The sequence below is a fragment of the Schistocerca americana genome, chromosome 4 (genome assembly GCF_021461395.2).
Source record: "Schistocerca americana isolate TAMUIC-IGC-003095 chromosome 4, iqSchAmer2.1, whole genome shotgun sequence".
Classification (NCBI taxonomy): domain Eukaryota; kingdom Metazoa; phylum Arthropoda; class Insecta; order Orthoptera; family Acrididae; genus Schistocerca; species Schistocerca americana.
In genome coordinates this window covers 822,561,216-822,586,868 of record NC_060122.1, presented here as the reverse complement: position 1 = coordinate 822,586,868, position 25,653 = coordinate 822,561,216, and the positions used below count along the sequence as shown (strand labels likewise).

The window sequence follows — 25,653 nt, the reverse complement described above, 5'->3', positions numbered from 1 at the left end:
CGGAATGCAAAATGGACATGAATGGGTGCAGGTGATCGGGCAGAATGTTTAAGTACATGTCGCCTGTTAGTGTTGTATCTAGACATACGGGGGTCCCATATCACTCCAGCTGCACACCCCTACACCATTACATAGCCTCCACCAGCTTGAATACCATTGCTGACATGCAGTGTCCATATATTCATGAGGTTCTCTCCATAGCGGTACACGTCCATCCGCTCGCTAAAATTTGAAACTCGACCCGTCCGACCAGGAAACATGTTTCCAGTCATGAACAGCCCAATGTCGGCGTTGACGGCCCCAGGTGAGGCGGAAAGCTTTGTGTCGTACATTCATCAAGAGTACACGAGTGGGTTCAAAAGGTTCAAATGGCTCTGAGCACTATGGGACTTAACATCTGAGGTCATCAGTCCCCTAGAACTTAGAACTACTTAAACCTAACTAACATAAAGACGTCACACACATCCATGCCCGAGGCAGGATTCGAACCTGCCTCCCGGGTTAGATTCCCGGCGGGGTCAGGGATTTTCTCTGCCTCGTGATGGCTGGGTGTTGTGTGATGTCCTTAGGTTAGTTAGGTTTAAGTAGTTCTAAGTTCTAGGGGACTGATGACCATAGATGTTAAGTCCCATAGTGCTCAGAGCCATTTGAACCATTTTTGAACCGAACCTGCGACCGTACCGGTCGCGCGGTTCCAGACTGAAACGCCTAGAACCGCTCAGCCACCAGCGGCCAGCTACACGAGTGGGCCTTCGGCTCCGAAAGCCCATATCGATAATGTTTCGTTGAATGGCTCGCACGCTGACACTTGTTGATGGCCCAGCACTGAAATCTGCAGCAATTTGCGGAAGGATTGCGCTTCTGTCACGTTGAACGATTCACTTCAGTACTCGTTGGTCCCGTTCTTGCAGGATCCTTTTCCGGCCGCAGCGATATCGGGGATTTGACGTTTTACCGGATTCCTGATATTCGCGGTATACTTGTGAAATGATCGTACGGAAAAATCCCCTCTTCATCGCTACCTCGTAGATGCTGTGTCCCATCGGTCGTGCACTGACTATAACACCGTTTGCAATCTTGATAACCTGCCACTGTAGCAGCAATAACTGATCTAACAACAGCTCCAAATACTTTTTGTCTTATATAGGCATTGCCGACTGCAGCGCCGTATTGTCTGTTTACGTATCTCTGTATTTGAATGTGCATGCCTGTACCAGTTCCTTTGGCACTTCAGTGTGTATCACTGAGTCTGATTCAGTTCATACGTATTCCTGTGGTAGGGTAAGAAATAGCTGACCATCTTTGCCATTCGACTGATGATCCTATTCGGAATGGAGAACGTCGATTTGTTTCCTCGGAAGAAAAGTAGGGAAATGTACGCGATAATTGTCGGACGGTCTTGCAGGCAGTCTCAAATAGCTTAATAGTTTTTTTACCTTTCAAATTTTAATTTGTGTGATTTTAAGACGTAAATTTAAATTCGTTTATACTAATTACAGTAAAATAGCAAACAAATTAGAATCCAAAGATAATGTGAGAACAGAAGAGATGGAAATACTCAACGTGAGTGCTCGTGAGTAAGAGATCCGGGTTCGAGTCCTGCTGTGGCACAAATTTTCTTTCGTCACGGCATATGCGAGGCAGCTTCTGTTACTGCATTGTGTAAGCGAATACGAAAGCGAAATTACATATTCTGCTTTAGGGAAACAAGTGTCACCTAGTTTATTTGTTTCCTATTTTTAAATTTTAAACTCAAAGCACGACGCACGTCTAAAACACAGAAAGTAAATCAATTTTCTAGTGGATTAAGGAGAAACAGAGGGTAAAGGACAACAACAGACGTACCTCCATGATACGCAGAAGATTGTGACCTTGTACAGTCGTACTGAACCTTTAAAAAAAAGACTGTTCCCTTGTAAAGTCGATGTCTTAGAAATTTGGTTTGGAGGCGGCATTGGAAATGTCGTACTAAAATGAATTTAGAATTTTGATGAATGTTTTTGCTATGAAAGGTGAACTATATTAAAGTATTTTTCGTCGTTAGAGAAAATACACAGACCGAGGCTGTTGAGTGAGAAGAAGCACCAGAAGTCTACCCAGCAGAAGGTATTAATCCCTGCATGCAGTCTCTACCTATATGAGCTCTAACTCTACCGATCAAATTATTTCTCAGAACACACTAGAGCTAGCGTGAATAATAGACTCTTTTGAAATGTGTTCATTATGGGCGAATGTACGTGATACATGTTATGAGCCCGTTGAAAGTAAACTGTGTGGATCGCAGACGACGTATTTGTAATGGCGTTCTTTGCTCTAGAAGATTGTTCCATCACATTCTCAGAACTGGACATCGTATATCTCATGCAGTTCGTGAAGGCGAGTGACGTGGTGTTGCAGCCTGACGGGAACTGACATTTACGTAACACAGAACAGAGCCCTATGTTCTCAACACCGGTTACATTTCGAGTCGGTAAAAATATCCCACAAGGATGTCCCCTATTAGCAGCACTAAGAGGCTTTGTTTGTTTGACAGAACAGGTGTTTCTTCTCCGTTTGTCGAAAACAACCACAAAAAATGTCATTATCAGACAGCTAAGCACGTCAAAAATGTACTAGTTTTGCAAAGAAATTGCAGTTTACGCATGGCAAACGAAAATTCGTAATGTGGTAGCTCAACTCTCTTCGGAGACGAATTGTAGAAATCCCTGAATTACAGCCGGCCTTATGATGGTCGTCCAAGTTAAATGTATTAGCGCTCAGCTATTAAATCGATCTAAATAAAGGATCACAACCTTGGTTTGATTCGCCAGACAGGATTAAAATCGTCAGCACTTCTGTACTATTAACAAATGCCTAGAAGTAATAAAATTTCCTTGAACACTCTCCCAGATTCGACCAGTAGACTGCGAAATGAACACCGCGAACAGTCACTACGTCACGTCCAGTAGGTGTCTAGCACCTCCGTAGACAATCTCCTCCAAAAACAAAATAGGGCAACGCTGCAAAGGAAACAGGAAAACGAGTCGCACACAAAAAACACAACCCTGAAATTTCCACGTAAACAAAAGTAATTTACTGGCTTGCATTCAGCTGGTTACTGGATGCGCATTCTGTACCAGCCGAACTCGGGCACTCTCACAAACTAGCAGCACTCCCCCAGGAAACCGAAGATGCCTCAGTCAGCCGGCCGAAGTGGCCGTGCGGTTAAAGGCGCTGCAGTCGGGAACCGCAAGACCGCTACGGTCGCAGGTTCGAATCCTGCCTCGGGCATGGATGTTTGTGATGTCCTTAGGTTAGTTAGGTTTAACTAGTTCTAAGTTCTAGGGGACTAATGACCTCAGCAGTTGAGTCCCATAGTGCTCAGAGCCATTTGAACCATGCCTCAGTCAGAATTTCAGGCCCGCGCACCGAAACGCTCTTTCGCGTTCTTGCAAGCTTAATAAATTCACGTCGAAAAACCAGCTCCACCCTATTCTTGACTTCTATCGACTCCTCTGTTCCACGAGCTCCAGACCACTCCACAACATTATTTTACACCCACGCCATTTGTCAATCAGCAGCAAGTACTGTATCTACTTCCTTTTAAACTTCACAGAAGTTCTCCCGCGTACCCCTGTGGACTAGCACTCCTCGAAGAAAGGATACTGTGGGGACATGGCTTAGCCACGGCCTCGGGGAATTCTCCAGCAGAGATTGCGCTCGTCTGAAACTTCCTGGCAGATTGTGAGCCGAATAGGGACTCTAACCTCGGACTTTTTCCTTTCGCGTGCAAGTGCCTTCCCTCTGAGATATCTGTGCGCGACTCAGGACCTGGAGGAAGTAAAGGTGTGACCGTTACACAGTCGATCGCGACAAGACCAGTGCTTTTGTGACTTCCAAAATGGATCGACACAGTTCCATCTGCTCGGAACCATTTACCACAAGCGTGACTGACTTATGGACGATCAGGACAAGATCTGACGTAATGGGGACGATACGTCACACCCATGCCTTCTATTCTGTAGATACGTGTAAAAGTAGGAAGAAACGCACGGTGATGAAAATAAAGCAGAATTAAGATAAACAAAAACGTGAACGTACTGAGAACAACAGGAGAGCGAGAGAGTGAGTGGGCGGCGAATTTAAGGAGCAGACTAAAATAATAAGTCAAGAGAGTTATAGCTTTTATGATACATTTTAGGATACATTTCTCGGTGCAGACAGAACGTCAGTGGCAAGGAGGCGGAAGACGCAGTGCGACAATGAAGAGACACTCGGTGTGGATGAGATCGACTGGTTGACCTGTTAACCACTGCCAAAAGTCGTGCAGGTGGTGTCTGCGGCTGTGCGTCTCTGTTCCGCTAGAAAAGAATGCCATGAAACATCCGAAGAGCGCTCAGAAAGCGTGACCGGCAGGTCATTTGGCATCCACGCACGCAGCGGGGATCGCAGCCACTTGTCTGAAGCCAAATGCTGAATGGGCACCCAGGGCTAATCGTCGTTCCTTTGCTCTTGCTGCGTATTACAGCTTTCATTCTTAAGCACGTTTCAGCAGCGTAACTACTTGGTTTTGAACGTGTTCGCACCGAGCAAAATGGATGCACCAATACATTGCTGTTTCTTTCCCAATTTTCCTAAGTTCTCATCCCATTGGGCACTATATTCAGCTCACATGCCTATTTATCAGTGACATGTATGACACTATATGCTATTCCACCCAATGAATGGTCTGAATAACCTATTTGTTTTTCAACTTCCCGTTTCCTTGTAATTTACATTCGCATTCAAGGGCATATTCCACAAGCAACTGTACGGTGTATATGGAGTGTAAAGAATGAATTAGTATAGCTAGTCCACCCATTCCGCTCTCGGGTGAGGCAAGGAAACCACGACTATCTGCGCACCTCTGAGTAAGCTTCAGTTCCTCTAATTTTGCAGTGTTGTTACCTACGTGGTACATACGTATAGAAAGCAGTAGTAATACGTTCTTTCATTTCTCTCGGAAGGTTGGATCTCACACGTAATCCTTAGAAAACGGTACCTTTGTTTTACCGTGTCCGAATAACATTTGTTGAACATACTCGTATGTACGACAATATTGCTCTCAATAAATAATGCTCTTTCTTATTCTTCCCCATATTTTGTGTCATTTCTGTTTGATAAGGTCTAAAAAAAGAGGGAAAAACACTCAAAAGTGAGTCGGACAATTGTTTCATAAGGGGTCTCCTTCTAAGATAAGGAATACTTTACAAGAGCGTTCCAAAATTCTCCGCAACCCAGTTCTTTTCATAGGTGTCTGAATTTTTGCGAATGAGTTTCTCTAATCACTGATGTTTGAATCAAACGATACCGTTGTTTAAGTCCACGCGCATTTCCTAATGCAGTGAGTCAGCTAGGCAGTCTCCCTGATGCAGTCGCCCCATTCAAAATCATTTAATGCAACACGTACTTTTCAATAAAATTCCAACATGTATCAAACCAACGTCTTACCAGGAGCTGGAAGGGAACATAAATCGTTAATGTCACTAGTAATTCAATGTGAATGGTAGTAGAACCCTTAACAGACCACAATCTGAATAATGCCAACAAGATTACTGCAAGTGTTGCAAATACAGACCAGGAACAAGTGCTGCATGCGTTGCAAAACACACGTCCCCACAGCGTCACTAGGCAGCGTGTACTTAAGTGACCTGCGGTGCTGATCCATTACTCGTCGTTATTCTTTAAAATAAGTGTCCCTTATAGGAATCACACGTGACTATTGGTCTGTATGTACTGGTATCGTAAAGTACGCTCCTTACATCAGGTCACAACACACGCCCTCGCAATATCATCCAGCGTCATGTGCGTGGAAAGTGCATAGTTCTATGATGCAGCCTGACAAAATGCTTTCCACTTCAGAGGAGTAACATATATAACATGCTCGCTACAGGCAATACGCTAAAAGGTGTCGCACAACGTTTGCATGGCTTGGATTACTTGTAAAGAAACGGCTTGCAGGAAATCATTCAGTGACGTGTGGTCGCTACGAAGGGATTTTGTTCATCCTCGTTAAAAACAATACTGATACTGATGCACGTGTCCTTGCACGGAAGACCAACATCATCATGGGATCTCGTACCTGGACACTGCACAACCATCGGTAGTTACCGCGTCACCTGCAACTCAATGGCCATAGTTTTGTCCTGCATGAACCATTTTATGACGAAAATGACGCTGCCTTTTTAGTAAATAAGCTATTTTTGCACGGATCACGTTTCCACAAAGGTGTAATTAATCATCACAAGACGGACTGCTGGAGGAGGATTTACCTCCACTCTGGATGTGAGACAGTTTCACGATGACAGGCAGTGGGATCGTTCGTGATTTCCTCTCTAGTCTCAGTTTTTCGACCATCATCTAACTCAAGCAGCGATAGTTACGATTTCTTAAAGATGAGCTACCTCTTTTGTTTGAACATGTTCCACTACTAAACCGCAAAAAATTTCAACATGGTGGGCCTCCAGCGTTTTTCCAGACTCACCATCATGCTTTTTATCCTGGTAACCGTGTACGAAAGACTTTACTTGTCCTATGGCCAGCGTTATCGTTTGATGTTACTCCAGTCGAAATTTTACGAGAACATCAGTTTGGGTGTCGGAAAAGAGGTAGGAACAAACAAGACAGTACTAGCCCTAGAATTCATCTCAGGAAATTGGTTAAACAACGGAAAACCCACACTTCTATCATTTGTAGATTTAGAATACATTTTTGGCCGTTTTGAATGGAAAAGCCAGTCCTGAATTATGATATTACTCGCGATAAAATACAGGGTGATTCAAAAAGAATACCACAACTTTCGGAATTTAAAACTCTGCAACGACAAAAGGCAGAGCTAAGCACTATCTGTCGGCGAATTAAGGGAGCTATAAAGTTTCATTTAGTTGTACATTTGTTCGCTTGAGGCCCTGTTGACTAGGCGTCAGCGTCAGTTGATGCTAAGATGGCGACCGCTCAACAGAAAGCTTTTTGTGTTATTGAGTACGGCAGAAGTGAATCGACGACAGTTGTTCACCGTGCATTTCGAACGAAGTATGGTGTTAAATCTCCTGATAGGTGGTGTATTAAACGTTGGTATAAACAGTTTACAGAGAATGGGTGTTTGTGCAAAGGGAAAAGTTCTGGACGGCCGAGAACGAGTGATGAAAATGTAGCACGCATCCAGCAAGCATTTGTTCGCAGCCCAGGAAAATCGACTCGCAGAGCTAGCAGAGAGCTGCAAATTCCACAATCAACTGTACGGAGAGTCCTACGAAAAAGGTTAGTTATGAAACCTTATCGTCTGAAATTGGTTCAAGCACTGTCTGCAGCTGATAAGATTAAAAGAATCGATTTCTGTGATTTTATCCTTGCTCAAATGGAAACAGATGAATCTTTCGTTTCAAAGATTGTGTTTAGTGATGAAGCAACTTTCCACACTAACGGGAAAGTCAACCGTCACAATGTCTGTATATGGGGCACTGAGAATCCGCGGGAAACAACTCAGTATGAACGTGACTCGCCTAAGGTGAACGTTTTCTGTGCCATTTCAGCCAATAAAGTTTTTGGTCCCTTTTTCTTCGAAGGTGCTACTGTAACTGGACTACAGTATCTGGAGATGTTAGAGAATTGGCTGTTCCCTCAGCTCGAACAAGAAGAACAATAATTCATATTTCAGCAGGATGGATCGCCACCACATTGGCACTTATCTGTCCGTAACTACCTGAACGTCAACTAGCCGAGGCGATGGATCGGCCGCCAGGCAGCCCGTGACAGAGCACTTCATCACTGGCCTCCAAGAAGCCCTGATCTTACCCCCTGCGATTTTTTCTTATGGGGGTATGTTAAGAATATGGTGTTTCGGCCACCTCTCCCAGCCAACATTGATGATTTGAAACGAGAAATAACAGCAGCTATCCAAACTGTTACGCCTGATATGCTACAGAGAGTGTGGAACGAGTTGGAGTATCGGGTTGATATTGCTCGAGTGTCTGGAGGGGGCCATATTGAACATCTCTGAACTTGTTTTTGAGTGAAAAAAAAACCTTTTTAAATACTCTCTGTAATGATGTATAACAGAAGGTTATATTATGTTTCTTTCATTAAATACACATTTTTAAAGTTGTGGTATTCTTTTTGGATCACCCTGTACATGCAGCAAAAATCTATGTACAACACTTACAAATTCGTGAGTTCATTTATAGTAGTCCATGGCACGAAAGGGAGGCGGCGGTTGAGGAGGGAGTGAGACGGAGTTGTTCAATCCGAATCATGAGCAAGGGGCAAAATAAGCTAAGGAAAGGTCAGGAAAGGTGAATTAAAGTTCAAAGCAAAGACGTAAAGACAAGGATAATGGAACGTGTCGAATCAAATCACGATATGCTGAGAAAATTAGCTTTGGAAATGACTAAAAGTAGTAAACGAGTTTTGCTATTTGGGCAGTAAAATAACTGACGATGACCCAAGTAGAGGTAATACAAAATGTAGACTGGCAATAGCAAGACAGGCTTTCTTGAGAAAGAGAACTGTATGTAACCTAACATAAATTTTAATGCTAGGATATCCTTTCCGAAAGTGTTTGCTTGGAGTATAACCTCAAGTGGAAGAGAAATGTGGACGGTAAATAGCTCCTTCGAGAGGAGAATAGGATATTTTAAAATATGGAACTGCAGAAGATTGCTAAAGTTTATATGGACAGTGCGAATAACAAATGAACAACCACTAAATCGAATTGTGGAGGAACTTGACTGAAAGAAGTGAACACTTGACAGGTCACACGCTCAGCCATCCCGTAACAGTTAATTTGGTAACGGTGAGCGGTGTAGAGGATACCAAGGATCAGTTAAACACAGGATAAATTGAATGTACAGAGTAATAAATACACATATACGATCATACTTGCACAGGGCAAGCTAGTGTGCAGAGCTGCGTGTAGCCAGTCACAGACAAAAAAAAAGATAAAAAACTGGAAATGTTGGAACCTGCCGCTTTGTCCTTTCAAAGTAGTGCGCGGCTCTTTCTTCAGCACGATGATCATTTCGAGCAAGTGTTTGGGTCACAGAAGTAGCTAAGGGACGTCGTAAAACGTCTTTCTTAATCAGAGCTCCATGGACTATGACAACATACAAAATCTCTTTCCGAGCAAAGTAAACGAAACTGTCTGTGGAAATGAATATTCGTCAGTACGTATGTGGCTTACAAGCCTCCCTAGGCTCTAGTTCTATGCACTACACTATCTTGAAGCGTACGCATGTCAAATAAATTGCTCCGTTCATGACTGCCATTGGGGCTGTTCCGGTGATACAGCAATTGTGCAAGTCTTCATGTGTACTTGCTGTCATTTTGTTCTGTTATTCGTGTTTATGGTGTTTTATGAGTTCGTTAGGTTTCCAGTGTAGAACTAAAATGGACTAACGATTTACGGAGTCTTCTAGAAGTAAACAGGCTAACACCTCAGTCTGTTGAGCGAAGTCGATGTCTGAAGTACTATTAGAAACTGCGAGTTGCATAAAAGTGGACTGAAAGGGCTGCAAGAACATACAGACCAATCATCGATATTCTGCAGGTCTTATGGCAAGGTGAAACAATTTTTTACTGAGGAAAATAATATTTCAGCGTCGTACTCGACGCTGAGGTTAACACAGGTATGGGCAGTACAGCAGCCAGACAGAAACTGGGATTTACGTTGCTAGAGGTGTCTTTTAAAGAACCGTTCTGGCATTCACACACGGAAAAAGTCAATCAGGAAAGAAGGACGAAGACGTGACACGAGTCCAGTGTTTTACCCATTGAGCAACCTGACAATTTTATTATTTTATTTTTCTGTGTTTTTCCCTCTCGATGTTGGCGACGTCACTGTTACCGAACGTTCTCACAAAGCTAGTGACATTGTCAGTTGCGTTCTTTACTAAAAAATTACATCGATTACAAAAATACAATTACAAGAATTTTAAGCCTTCACGGAATCATTTTTATTTTCAGGTATGACTTGGCCCAAAAAGAGCAGTACATCTTTCTTAATACAGATAAACTCCAGAGCAGAGCTGTTCCTCATGAGGTATGTGTAAACAATTAAGAACTTCATTAACAAAAAATAACACCAATCAACTTCAGAATTTTGTACAAAAATAACTGACAATCATAAATTTGAGAACAATAAAACCTATCCAGAAAATAGGAACAAGGAACAAGACGTAGAATTTTACTATAGGTTTTTCGGAATTACACAGAAAGAGGAATGCGCTCTACTATTAACCTCCACGCATTTGCCACTTACTCAGTATCGACACTAATATAGAATATTAATATTGTAACAGTTTCTGAAATACATTCGATCAGCCAGTTGCAGGAATGCGTGACCTAGGAACATACTGATGATTTTATAATGACATTACTGACAGATATTCAAGTTCAAAGTGGTAAACAGAAGAAAGGGGGCTGGTATTTGTTGAGAAAGTAAATAGTTTTCTTCTCTGATACTTTTCGAACTTGATCCAAATATTTCGAAAAGTCATTGTAGAACCGCAGAGAGCTTGTGACGAAATGAATCTGTATGAACTATCGGGTTCGATCATTTCATCATCTTCAGCAAACATTAAATTATTAACAATATCACGTATGACAATTTTCTTTCTGTGGGGTATATTGGAATGAAGAACATCCTGTGTCAATGTGTACAGTGCAATTTTGCTGTCAATAATGTTTATATTACTAATACTACTGGTACTGACTGCAGGTAAACCTGGAGAAATTGGCACGTGATGGTTTTTATTTTAATTCACGCTAAAGTAAAAACACCGGAATTACAGGCCACTGTAAATAATTTTATGATAACCGATACTGGTAGTTGTTGGTGGTTCTGAAATGAGAAGACTTTTTTTTCAAATATTTATGAGCTGCACAAAAAAAACTGCTGAAAACCCTTCTGTCAGAGTGCAAAACAAAGCCCTCGACGTTTTCTTACCTTTCCGCCGTTCTCTCTCCTCAGAATCCCTGATGTCCCTCAGGATCTCTTCGGTGGTCTCTCGCAAACGTGACTCTGCTCCTGGTGTCAAAGAACGGGCTCGCTGTCTGACCTGAAACAGAAAGTTTCGTGTACAATCCGAAGATTACTACGTGATGTAAGTAGCACTGTACAAAAGTATGTACGAGGGGCGTTCAGTAAGTAATGCAACACTCCTTTTGTCGGCCACTTTCGAATGAAAAAATGTGGAACATCGTGGAATATCCCCGCTTCAGCCCCTGTAGTTTCATGATATACCGATAGGTGGCGGCGTGTACGCAGCCTTCAAAATGGTATCTGTAAAGGAGATGTGTCCTGGCAGAGAGCTGTCGTTGAGTTCTTTTTCGCGGAAAATCAGAGCATCTTAGATACACTACTGGCCATTAAAATTGCTACACCAAGAAGAAATGCAGATGATAAATGGGTATTGAGTGGACAAATATATTATACTAGAACTGACATGTGATTACATTTTCACGCAATTTGGTGCATAGATCCTGAGAAATCAGTACTCAGAACAACCACCTCTGGCCGTAATAACGGCCTTGATACGCCTGGGCACTGAGTCACACAGAGCTTCGATGACGTGTACAGGTACAGCTGCCCGTGCAGATTCAACACGATACTACAGTTCATCAAGAGTAGTGACTGGCGTATTGTGACGAGCCAGTTGGTCGGCCGCCATTGACCAGACGTTTTCAATTGGTGAGAGACCTGGAGAATATGCTGGCCAGGGCAGCAGTCGAACATTTTCTGTATCCAGAAAGGCCCGTACAGCACCTGCAACATGCGGTCGTGCATTATCCTGCTGAAATGTAGGGTTTCGCAGGGATCGAATGAAGGATGGAGCCACGGGTCGTAAGACATCTGAAATGTAACGTCCACTGTTCAAAATGCCGTCAATGCGAACAAGAGGTGACAGAGACGTGTAACCAATGGCACCCCGTACCATCACTCCGGGTGATACGCCAGTATGGCGATGACGGATACACGCTTCCAAAGTGCGTTTACCGCGATGTCACCAAACACGGATGCGACCATCATAATGCTGTAAACAGAACCTGGATTCATCCGAAAAAATGACGATATGCCATTCGTGCAACCAGGTTCGTCTTGAGTACACCATCGCAGGCGCTCCTGTCTGTGATGCAGCGTCAAGGTTAACCGCAGCCACGGTCTCCGAGCTGATGGTCCATGCTGCTGGAAACGCCGTCGAATTGTTCGTGCAGATGGTTGTTGTCTTGCAAACGTCCCCATCTGTTGACTCAGGGATCGACACTTGGCTCCACGATCCGTTACAACCATGCGCATACGATGCCTGTCATCTCGACTGCTAGTGATACGAGGCCGTTGGGATCCGGCACGGCGTTCCGTATTATCCTCCTGAACCCACCTATTCCATATTGTGCTAACAGTCATCGGATTTCGACCAACGCGAGCAGCAATGTCGCGATACGATAAACCGCAATCGCGATAGGCTACAATCCGACCTTTATCAAAGTCGGAAATGTGATGGTACGCATTTCTCCTCCTTACACGAGGCATCACAACAACGTTTCACCAGACAACGCCGGTCAACTGCTGTTTGTGTATGAGAAATCGGTTGGAAACTTTCCTCATGTCAGCACGTTGTAGGTGCCGCCACCGGCGCCAACCTTGTGTGAATGCTCTGGAAAGCTAATCATTTGGATATCACAGCATCTTCTTCCTGTCGGTTAAATTTCGCGTCTGTAGCACATCATCTTCGTGGTGTAGCAATTTTAATGGCCAGTAGTGTATTTATAGACGCTTGCAGAATGTCTACGGAGACGTAGCAGAGGACAAAAGCACGCTGAGTCGTTGGGCGAGTCCTCTGCCATCATCGCAACAAGTGCGCGCAAACATGTCCAGTCTCACGCGTGTCAGCCGGCCGCACGCTCCTGTGAGCCCTGCAATGTTGAAACGTGCGGACACTCTCATTCGAACCGACGGTTCAAAATCAAACACCTCGTTGCTCAACTGGACGTCTCTGTTGGCAGTGCTCAAGCACTCGTCCACCAGCTGGATGTGTGCTCGCCGGGTTTCTCGTCACCTAACAGAAGACCTTAAAGAGCAACGAAGGATTATGAGTGCGGAATTTCGTGCGCATTACGAGACTGATCGTGACATCTGTTTGCCGAACATCGTCACAGGCGATGAAACATGGGTTCTCCACTTCCAATTCGATACAAAAGGGTCATACGTGGAGTGACGCCACAGACCTCTCCTCCGAAGAAAAAGTTGAAAGCCGCACCCTCTCAGGATGTAAAATTATGGGTCGGTCTTCCAGGACAATAAAGGTGTTATTGAGGTCGATGTCCTCCCACATGCTCCAACGATCATAGTATAGCGCTGCCCTCAGAAAACTGATGAAACGACTTCAGCGTGTTCCCCGCCAAAAAAATGCAAACAAATTCCCCCTTCTCCGTGACAGCACAAGACTTCAAACAACTCTACACACCCGAAAGGAGTTCACAAGACTTCAGTCGACTGTTCTTCTTCATCCACCCGACAATCCGAATATCGCACCTTCCGACTTCCATCTGTTTGGCCCAATGAAGGACGCACTCCTTGGGAAGCAGAATGTGGATGATGGTGAGGTTATTAATGCAGCAGGACCATGACTCCGTTATTCGAACACTAGAGTGGCGGCATGTTGGCATACAGGCTCTCCCAGTAAGGTGGAGTAAGGTTGGTGCACTGAACGGGGACTATGTAGCAAAATAGGGTTTTGTAGCCAACAGAGTGGGGAATAATATGGTGGACTGGAATCCTAAATATAACCGATCTGCTTTCAGAAAAAAATCTGTTGCATTACTTTGTGAATGCCCATCGCCCATAAGTGAAAGTACATACCACAAATATCCGAAGCAGAACGCAGCGAAGTATATGCGAAATGATCAGAGCACAGTCTGTTTCTCAAGAGATATATTTAATCTCATTGCCTCACATCTAAATCACTACTCTAACGTTCATAAAGGATACAATTACAGACAGAAGCTTTGACTCAGCAACAGAGTGTGCACTAGAGATGGGGGATCCACTCCTGAACTGATTCATAGAGTTGAATCTTTCAAAGGAGTGAACAATCAGTGATTCAGAAAAAAAGAAGGGTAGCTCCAAACGTTTCCCACAACAAAGAGAGAGAGAGAGAGAGAGAGAGAGAGAGAGAGAGGGAGCATATCAGCGGGGCCTCTGCTGGTCAGAGCACACTGCACCCCACACAACACAGCCAGCGCCGCCCTCTGCCCTGCTTCTGCCTTGGCTGCCTGCATTGTGCAGTGCCCCATTAGATTTTGTGATTCACATATGCCGTGCCATCTATGTGCTTCCTCTGCCGCGTGCAGTGTCTGGCGCAGCTGAACTTAAAAGCGCACTCCGTCGGCGATCGTTTCAGTCGCACGTCCTGCCCTCTGGGCAGTTGATGCGAGCAACAGGTCAGAGAGCCTCCTAGCGGAGAACATAAGAACTACTTGCAACAACCCGCTCGCAAGAGAACGGACGATTTGTCTCGGAGAGGGTGACTGGTGGCCGTTCACCGCTCCCCCCACCCTCGGAGCTCGCCCACTCAACGCTCACCCCACCGTTCTCGACTCTAGCCAGATCGTTGAGCAAAGAAACTCAGCTGTCACTCTGGTCTCTGCGGTCTTAGCTCACGCAGTAATACAGCTCGCAGCTCGACCTGCTTGACTCAGCGCCTCTGCATCGGAGTTCGTCTCTACTGGATATTGTTCTTCGTAGTAATACCGTTATGTATATTACATAATTATGTTATGTATACATCATTTGTTTTTGTATTATTTTTATTTGTTTAAACTGATCAGATTAGGTTCCTGATGACTCCTCTTACTATAGGATTTTTATTATGGGCACTCGAATTTACACTTTAATTATGAGCGAACCAATACACGTATCGCAAAATGTGATACACCAATATTTTCCTTGTTTTATTATACGTAAGGCCATATGCAGCACTTTAGTCTTACAGTCAAATTTATATATTTTTTTTCTTATTCTGGTACGGATTTTGCGATTTTAGGCGTCTTTGGAAGGAAACGTTCACTTTAAAAATATATGGCTTGCAGTGTATTTGTACGAAGTTAATGAAATTTTAATATATTATAGCCAAATACATTGTTAATGTAAATCTCAAGTTACAACATTTTACGATCACCTAAAAAACCACGATAGTGCAAAATAAATCAATAATCAAAAACTTTGTCATATCGTGGAAATTTCAATAAACAATACAAAATTCTTACTCATTATCTGTGTTACTTCAAAATAGGATCAAATAAGATCAAAATACAGGTATAGTACTGGAATAAACCAAATTTAAAGGGCAATGTGCCTTCCATTTATTTTCTATTGTGAATGAGTGGTGAGTCATGAAAAAGAGCTAGTTCATTTCAGGGATTGAACAGTCCTGATCCGATCTCTGAAAAGAACAGTTTTGCCCATCTCTAGTGTGCACTGTTTTGAAACTTCTTGGCAGATTAGAACCGTGTGCCGGAACGCAACACGAACTGGGAACCTTGTGTTTCACAGGTAACACCCTTATCCACTGATCTATCCAGGAACGACTGGCATCTTCAATTCTGCCAGTAAATGTCTCTGACCTTACAGACTTTAGAGAAGCTCTCAAACATATCTGCCGAGATAAACTCTGCTGGAAGAAAGGATATCATGGAGGAATGACTTAAACATAGCCTAGGCGATTGTTTCCAGAATTAATCTTTCGCTCTGCAGCAAAGTGTGCGATAGGGTGTAGAAAAATTTCCGCTACCAGTCACAGTAAAAGGTTATTTGCTTGTCACACCACTGGTGTCGGGCTTGCGCCCATCCTCAGGTGTTTATACATTCATGAACAAGTTTATATTGTTGGAGATCAATCAAAATGAAGCATCATTATTATGGTTACGTTGTCGTAATAATGATGCTTCATCTTTATTGATCTCCAGCAATATAAACATGTACATGAATGTATAAACACCTGAGGATGGGCGCAAGCCCCAAACCAATGGTGTGACAAATAAATAACCTTTTATTATGACTGGTAGCGAAAAATTTTTCTACACCCTATAAAGGAATAGTCACGGAGTTCAACAGCATCCATTATGAATAAAATTAATTCAAAGTGTGCGATGTTTTGAAGCTTCTTGGCAGATTAATTCTGTGTGCCGCTAATCTTTCTTCCAGGAGTGCTTGTCAGGAAGCTTAAGAGCAGTTTGGAAAGTAGTAGACAGGTGCTAAAGAAGTTGAAGCTATTGAAGTAGGGCCTGAGTCGCTTTCGGATATCTTCAACTTTCATAGTCCTGTCTTCCTCAGTTGCGTGAAATATTACGGTATATTGATAATTTTTACTTATGGACCGTCTGACAGCAACTGAATAAAACACAATTTTAGTGCCATGCGCGTTTCGCCTTTATTTTCTGCAAGGCATCATCAGTGGCATTAAAACAAGCGTTCAGTACATAGTGCTGTGGAATGTGGAAAAAAACCGCAAATTGGCGTTCATAAGAAGAGGAACAACACCAAAAATGCAACAGGAGCGTAATATGTAAGAAATTGTCCACGCAACCTGCCACTGATGATGCCTTGCAGAAAATAAAGGCGAAACGCGTATGGCACTAAAATTGTGTTTTATTTAGCTGCTGTCAGACAGTCCATAAGTAATAATTATCAATATACCGTTTTCGGATAGCTCAGCTGGTAAGAAGATTACTTGGAAGCGACATTGTTAGTACACGATATAGTTTCAGGAAAAATAGACAGAAAACTATAAGGTTTAGGAAGGGTCCAGTAATGTAGGAGCAAAAAGAATTTTGCGATCCTCCAGGTATCACAAGAGAAATCTACAAAACAAGCATTTTTAAGACAAGGTATTTCTTAGGTTTCGTAGTTACATAAACGCATCTACATCGAATCTTTTTTGGAATTTAGTAATATTATGCTACTTTTTTCTAATGTTGTATTATTCCGGAAAGATACACATTTTCTTCGTATTCTGGGATCACATCCAATACTTCACTTATCTGTAAGAAATCTTATTAAATAGTTTTTGACAGTGTGAACATACAGTGAGAAAAAAGTGTTTTCACATATTTTACAATGCTTAACGTAAAGGACTATCGGGATGGACGGAATGATTCATGAAATTGACAGCCAGGGAAGGACTGCACATCTTCAAATAGATATCGCAAAGTTTCATTCACCAGCTGTGAAGGAAAAATCTTGGTGGCTAATCGGCGCCTAGTCTGGGTTCTACATTCGAAAGAACCGCTTCTTCGCTTGAGTGCAGGAAATATCTGTGCCGTCGATGAGTTGAACATTGCGGAAGAAGTAATGCAGATACCTTTCGACAGCAAGAAAGAGTTCACTGGTGTTTTTTTCCAGTGTTTAGATAATATAATATTCTCAGCTATAATGTTCCTCAATGGAGCTTGATTGGACGACTGCCTATCTCCGCATCATCTGTGATATCGTTATTGCAGGTACGAGTTGGTCAATTCCTTTAGGACTGGTTGCAGCAGAACAGCGGGAACCCTCCATAGTGTTGCCATGGCTGTCAGTGACAAAACGTCCACGACATGGAGGTTGCTACAGTTTTGTTTATTCGCTGGAGGTTTTGTAACAGAGTGTTGCCCTTCCAAACCAACAGTAGCAATATCGATTAGGCTGCGGGAACGAAAGGTACGTATGTGATTCAATTTGTCGACAGAGGAAGCTGTGTTCATTTACAGATTGACTTAATCACCAAAGTAAAAGTTCGTTCGAATATCAAGCATCCTCAAGTGCGCTAGATTCACGTCATGGACCACGGAATGTGTCTGTTTTACAGGGATTTCGAGTTTCTGGTCGGATTATCGGTGCTAAAATCAGCAAAATTTATGCAGTAGAAAATCATTGATCCTGTCCATCACTGGGGGCTTTGGCTGGCCACGACCACCAGCTAAATCAGCCCATACTTGGGATCTCTCTAGATGACGGTAATGATTCATTATTTATGCAGTAGCAACCGCTGATCGTGCGTCAGGTCTTATCTGGTCTACGAAAGTCACTAACTTTACATCCGCCCAGTGACTCACCCATATTAGTGATTAGTGTCGCTTTCAAGTGCCCGTTTATGAAGAAAGCTACTTTCTATCAATGGGAGAGCACTCGGTGTGGATCATATGACAGATAATCTCGGACGGAAGACGGATTCCACTCTGGTGGATGACTAAGTACAAGAGAATTTTGAAGTTAGCAAAAGGAGACCGTAAGGCAGATTGAATTTTAAGATTTTATTTCGCGACCTTTTAAATCAGCATCATCATGGAAAGTGCGTCTATTTTTGGAACTAAGCAGGGGAGAAGATTAGCTGCTCTGTGATATGAACAGATTATGTTCTCAACATGTAGTAGTTGAACGAAATTATACTGCTGACCATTAAAAGTGCAACACCGTAATGCGCCATGCATCAAAGGTCAAACTGCCTCAAGTTTAGTACATGCTTGGATAAACGATTAGCCCCTCAGCGCTACTGGAAAAAGTCTAGGAACAATGTCATCGACTTTCTATATATGATGAAAGATTACGCAGCGGGTTCCTCATTCAGAAACAACATTTGGATTCTGGCTGTTTGTGAGAAGATTGTGTTATTCATCGCGTAGGGAGAAAGGAATTCTACCAACACGCGTCTAAATTCTACAGCGGAAGGATCGTGGCCTGCGGCGACTGCGGTTTGTTCTAGAGTTGGTCGGGATTCAACGACTGTGACGGGAATATGGAATCGACAGGTTCAGGAGGGCTACACTCGACGCCTTGGAGGATCTCAAAGACTGCACGCGGCTGCCGTCCAAGACAGACATATTGTTCATTAGACCGATCAGGATCGTACAACCACGTCTCGTACACTGTGTCAGGGAAAGATCTCGCTTCCAGCAAGATAAGCACCTCAGGCAACACCACGATGTCTGGAGAACCACGGACTGTCAGCGAGGCAACGTCACGCGGAAGCAGGGAGAGAGTGTGGTGCGCCGAACGGCGCACAGGAATGGCACAGCGTCGTCTTTTCACACGAGTCCTGGTTCTGCACGCAGTATTGTAATGGACGTATCTGCGTTTGGAGACAACGAGGAGAGAGAGTGTGGCGAGACTGCATCCGTCACCGTCACACGGTCCAGCATTTAGTGTGATGCTTTGTGGTGCCGTGGACAACACCATCACCTCTGATTAGTGTAGTCGGCAATTTTTACAGCAAACATCAGATTTCTGAAATGCTAAGGCCGGTGGTTGTGCCCTACCTCCGGGTGCTCCATTACAATATCGATCAACCTGTGCTGTTCTGACCTGCCTCGGTACATACGGTGTCACACCCTTGTCCTGGCAGGCACGATCTCCAGAACTCCCGCCCACTGAAAACATCTGTTGGTGGGTTGCCTAGGGAATGCCCCACAACCATTCACCAGCGACTACGATTGAGGAATGGCGTAAATTTGAAGCAGGCAGCTATGGCGTAACCGTATATGTCATCCAAGCTCATTTCGACTCGGTAGGGTTGGAGCCATGTTTGTTGCAAGATGTGCAACCTGTATACACCCACATCATCTACAAATTTAATTGTAGATTTATTCTACTACACTGTAACCGCACAATAAGTAAACTTTCACTGTTCGATACTTTTCCTGTCGTTGTACTTTTAGTGGCCAGCTCTGCATTATCGTATAACGCCAACGTATATGGGATGCTGAGAGCATTGTAGGAGTTAAGAGATTCAAAATTGCTCATCTGCCTCGAGGTACATACTACAATTGTTTCTATATATGCAATACAGATACCCAGCACAGAGAGAAATAAAATGTGGAGGACCCTATCCGCCCATACACAGGCCGAGAGGGAGGTGCTACAGCGCTTCATACTAGGGCATCGAGGTGCCGGTATTCGGGGTAAAAAAAAAGGACGTAACAGCCAAGAAGGCGTGCTCAGTGCACAGTGCAGCATAATGCGACGCCCATCTCCACACAGTGGCCCCATTGTTGAGGCGCCGGGTTCTGTTTAACTGGCAGGATAATTGACTGTAAGTGGGGGACAACAAGATGACGTTTGCTGAAGCCGCCTCTTCGGTCTCGCTGTAGCTTCCTTGAGCCACTTACGGCATACGACGTGCTTCTTCTCCGTCTTCCAATTCGACACTGCCATATGACTCATAGATTTCCGCTCCAGTGAGACGACGCATCATTGTGCAGTGCTTATGGCGTACATTATCTGTGGAAGAGTCTAGTAACGGTCTGCTAACGGTATTCCATAAATTTAGAAGACGACAAGGGTGCCAAGCACGTAATGAAATTTAGAAGACGACACAGGTGCCAAGCATGTAATGAAATTCGGTTCCACCTCATAACTCTTACTAACTGCGGTTCTCAGTTTACTTATTAAATCTGTTCTAACCAAAGATTTTTTAATTCTTTTTTACATACGAGGCGTGTTTTTTTAAGTAAGTACCGTTTTGAAATTTAAAAAAAGACGTGCTAAGATATTTCACTAATTTTCTTTTTACATGAAAGCCTGTACCTTAATGTACTTCTCTACATAATTTCCGTCAATATTGAGGCACTTGTGATAACGTTGTACCAGTTTTTGAATGCCCTCACCTGTTTTGACTTTGTCATCGTCTTGAAGACGCTGACCGCCCAGGTGTTTCTTCAAGTGCAGAAACAGATGTCAGTCACTGGGCGCAAGATCGGGGCTGTACGGAGGATGATCTAGAGTTTCCCATCGAAAATATGTGATGAAATCTTTGGTTTGATTCGCCACATGCGGACGGGCATTGTCTTATAGGAAAACGATGCCCTTGCTCAACTTCCGTGGACTGTTGCTTTGATTCTGGTGTGACGTAGGCCACCCATGTTTCATCGCCCGTAACAATTTGGCTAAAGAAATCATCACCGTTGTTGTGGTACCGCTCAAAGAAAGTCAATGCACTGCAAATGATTAGCTTTTCAGAGCATTCACACAAGGTTGGCGCCGGTGGCGATACCTACAACGTGCTGACATGAGGAAAGTTTCCAACAGATACACAAACAGCAGTTGACCGTCGTTTGCCTGGTGAAACGTTGTTGTGATGCCTCGTGTAACGAGGAGAAATGCGTACCATCACGTTTCCCACTTTGATAAAGGTCGGATTGTAGCCTATCGCGATTGCGGTTTATCGTATCGCGACATTGCTGCTCGCGTTGGTCGATATCCAATGACTGTTAGCAGAATATGGAATCGGTGGGTTCAGGAGGGTAATACGGAACGCCGTGCTGGATCCCAACGGCCTCGTATCAGTAGCAGTGGAGGCATCTTATCCGCATGGCTGTAACGGATCGTGCAGCCACGTCTCGATCTCTGAGTCAAGAGATGGGGACGTTTTCAAGACAACAACCATCTGCACGAACAGTTCGACGACGTTTGCAGCAGCATGGACTATCAGCTCGGAGACCATGGCTGCGGTTACCCTCGATGCTGCACCACAGACAGGAGCGCCTGCGATGGTGTACTCAACGACGAACCTGGGTGCACGAATGGCAAAACGTCATTTTTTCGGATGAATCCAGGTTCTGTTTACAGCATCATGATGGTCGCATCCGTCTTTGGCGACATCGCGGTGAACCCACATTGGGAGCTTGTATTCGTCATCGCCATACTGGCGTATCACCCGGCGTGATGGTACGGGGTGCCATTGGTTGCACGTCTCGGTCACCTCTTGTTCGCATTGACGGCATTTTGAACAGTGGACGTTACATTTCAGATGTGTTACGACCCGTGGCTCTACCCTTCATTCAAATCGCTGCGAAAGCCTACATTTCACAGGATAATGCGCGACCACATGGTGCAGGTCCTGTACGGGCCTTTTTGGATACAGAAAATGTTCGACTGCTGCCCTGACCAGCACATTCTCCAGATCTCTCACCAGCTGAAAACGTCTGGTCAATGGTGGCCGAGCAACTGGCTCGTCACAACACGCCAGTCACTACTCTTGATGAAGTGTGGTATCGTGTTGAAGCTGCATGGGCAGCTGTACCTGTACACGCCATCCAAGCTCTGTTTGACTCAGTGCCCAGGCTTATCAAGGCCGTTATTACGGCCAGAGGTGGTTGCTCTGGGTACTGATTTCTCAGGATCTATGCACCTAAATTGCGTGAAAATGTAATCACATGTGAGTTCTAGTCTAATATATTTGTCCAATGAATACCCGTTTATCATCTGCATTTCTTCTTGGTGTAGCAATTTTAATGGCCAGTAGTGTATGTATGAGACTAGGTCGGACGATAATTCTGCTCCACTGCCAGTCTCTAGAATATCACGAACCAGTAGCTACAGTTTGTGTGTCTACTTGCCTCCAAGAACGTACTAGGGCCTTATGACACTCTTCCCAACAGAACCAGTGCATTGATTCACGTCAGAAGGGGTTCACCGCGATGACGATAAATGGGCTCATAGTGCCAAGTTCTTCGTAAATTTGACTCGATCTCGTAAGCAGTGAGGTTACATCACATACCCTCTCGAACCCTGAAGTTCCCTCCCGTTTCCTCCTCCCCTTCTGTCAGCTTCACACTTTTTCGTGGAGCAGCGCACTTTGTCAAACATTGCGCTTATGTGTTCGCTATCGGAGGTGGAAATGAGACATTGAAACTCTTTCGATTTTATTAGGAGACAATCTAACGAAAGGAAGGATTGGCCAGAGACGATAAGCGGCGCAGTTGTGTTTGGGAATGAAGTGATGCCGGAAGGTACACGGGCGCTGAGTTGCAGGGCAGGCGCCACTCACCTTGAGCGTGAAGAAGGCGCGGTCGCAGCCGTAGACGTTGCGCGCCAGCACGCAGTAGGTGCCGGCGTCGGAGGGCCGCGCGCGCTTCAGCGTCAGGCGGACGTAGTCGTCGCTCGTCTCCTTGAGGGTGCGAGCGCTGTGCGTGACGTCGCGCAGACCGTGCGACCACGTCACTGCAACAGCACAGGCGTACCCGCTCAGTACAAAACTCCCTGCAGCGAGTCAAAACACGCTGTCCACACAGTCCGAGATGTTGTATTTTCACACCGCCACATCTCGCATAAAACACTGATTTGAGCAACGAAAGAGGCCAAGAGCCATTTGTTTGCCAATGTATAATATTTAACGACGCATTGTAAAGATGTATTTTGACGATTTACAAGGAGAAATGAATCCAGCGAAACTGGATGCTCCTAACAAAGTATAGACTAATTCAACGCGCATGTAAAAACATCGATATTAAAGACAGACTCTGCAGACACTTGATTATTACCAAAAACAAGCGCGCAACCCATCGTTCCACTGCCGGACGATATTACTCTCTTTTTATCTCCTGTATAATACGGACGCAACATTACATACGCGTCAAAAATCGTTCAAATGGCTCTGAGCCTATGGGACTTAACTTCTGAGGTCATCAGTCGCCTAGAACCTAGAACTAATTAAACCTAACTAACCTAAGGACAACCGAGCGGGGTGGCGCAGTGGTTAGCACACTGGACTCGCATTCGGGAGGACGACGGTTCAATCCCGTCTCCGGCCATCCTGATTTAGGTTTTCCGTGATTTCCCTAAATCGCTTCAGGCAAATGCCGGGATGGTTCCTTTGAAAGGGCACGGCCGATTTCCTTCCCCATCCTTCCCTCACCCGAGCTTGCGCTCCGTCTCTAATGACCTCGTTGTCGACGGGACGTTAAACACTAATCTCCTCCTCCTCCTCCTAAGGACATCACACATGTCCATGCCCGAGGCAGGATTCGAACCTGCAACCGTAGCGGTCGCTCGGCTCCAGACTGTAGCGCCTAGAACCGCACGGCCACTACGGCCAGCCAAATGGGAAAGGGAGCCACGCAACTACATGATGCTTCCCCTTCTCAATCTGATGCTTAATAATAATAATAATAATAATAATATTTCCTTACATCAGAAGTCTTTGGTAAGCGTGCCAGGTCGAAAGTTACTAACCCCAAGGAGAAGTGACGTTGATACTGTGTAGCACCGCCTCTATCATGCATAACGATCTAACATCGAAGTGCACAGAAGTCCACGAGTTTCTTTAGGTTATTCCATGTCCAGCTGAAGTCACTCAGTGATTATCACACGCCGCACAGCTACCAAGATACGAGGATGTTGATTGCTTTGTTTCACCCGGTCTTGCAAATAGTCCCAGATATTTTCTATGCCATTAAACCCTGCTGATTTAGGGACGATGGCATGTCTGAACTGACCGTCAGACTAGAAAAGTGTGCATGCAGTCCTCTAAACACAGCTGAGCCGCGCGTAGTAGCCGAGCGGTCTCAGGCGCCTTGTCACGGTCAGCGCGGCTCCCCCCGTCGGGAGGTTCGACTCCTACCTCGGGCATGAGTGTGTTTGTTGTCCATAGCGTAAGTTAGATTAAGTTGTGTGTAAGCTTAGGGACCGATGACCTTAGCAGTTTGGTCCCATAAGGCCTTACCACAAATTTCCAATTTCCAAAACACAGCTGTAGTCATCCTGCAATACTGGACTGTCCACAGCGTACTCATCATGATATTGAAGAAAAACCTACATCCGCGCAAAGAGATCAGTGAAATAAACTACTTTGTTTATGTCCACGGTAAATTGGAGGTGTTGGAATAAGCCACGGCACGAAAAAAAAGCCCAAAACATCAAAGGAGTACCTTACTCTTGAAAATTTTCTACAAAGTAGCAGATGAAATAAAATGTCTGACAGACAGCAGTAATAGCTTCAAAAATAAATTGAAGTAATATTTCCTTGACAACTGCTTCTGTACCATAGATGAATTCTTGAATAGGAATAAATAAATTATAAAAATAGTATATGCAATTTGTGCCATTTAAGGCAATGGGGTAAATAATAGAAATATTAATCCTTAACTCTGTATTGTAATTTACACATATTAAAAATTTTGTTTCACATGTGCATTTCCATTTCTTGTGCACTTGACACGTTCCACATCATAACGGCTACCGTACCGTCCGATTGATCAATGGAACACGCAACCAACCAACTACCTAACTAACCAAATCGTCTACACACTAAAAAAGGCAAAGTTGCGACCCGTCGGACCTCAGTTGGCACCTAAAATCAGCTTCTGCCTTGCTTCCACGTTGCTTGGTCCGCTGAAGACGTGCAGCTTAATGTGGCGCTGTGAGCAACGGTCCTTTACAAGCTGCCCACTCCAAACGTGCACTGTAGTGCCTAGGGAAACAAAACGGAAGAGGAGGGCGAGCGGGGGCTTTTATTTAAGTCATCTTACTGGCCTGGAGAGACAAGGGGAGTAGGGGCATGATAATATCGTGACGGCCGCGGTGGCCGGGCGTTTCTAGGCGCTTCAGTCCGGAACGGCGCGACTGCTACGGTCGCAGGCTCGAGTCCTGCCTCGGGAATGGATGTGTGTGATGTCCTTAGGTTAGTTACGTTTAAGTAGCTCTAAGTTCTAGGGGACTGATGAGCTCAGATATTAAGTCCCACAGTGCTCAGAGCCATTTTTGATAATATCGTCTTACATGAGTATCTGAGTTAGAACCGGCACAGCAGAGGCGTGGGTGGCAAAAAGGGAGGTCTTACCGTCACACGTGACGCGTATCAGGTTGCATACCAACCTTGCATCTATTCC

At 44.5% G+C, this 25,653-nt stretch overlaps 1 protein-coding gene across 1 annotated transcript in view; it reads right to left on the bottom strand.

Annotated features, from left to right (window-relative positions):
• The window catches only part of LOC124613832 (titin homolog), a 1,109,199-nt gene that overhangs the window by 947,463 nt on the left and 136,083 nt on the right, over positions 1-25,653 (bottom strand). Inside the window, exons 11-12 of the mRNA XM_047142555.1 lie at positions 22,815-22,987; positions 10,961-11,072 (exon numbers count right to left, since the gene is read on the bottom strand). Coding sequence (XP_046998511.1) covers positions 10,961-11,072; positions 22,815-22,987 — 285 coding nt within the window. The remainder of the gene's footprint in view (positions 1-10,960; positions 11,073-22,814; positions 22,988-25,653) is intronic.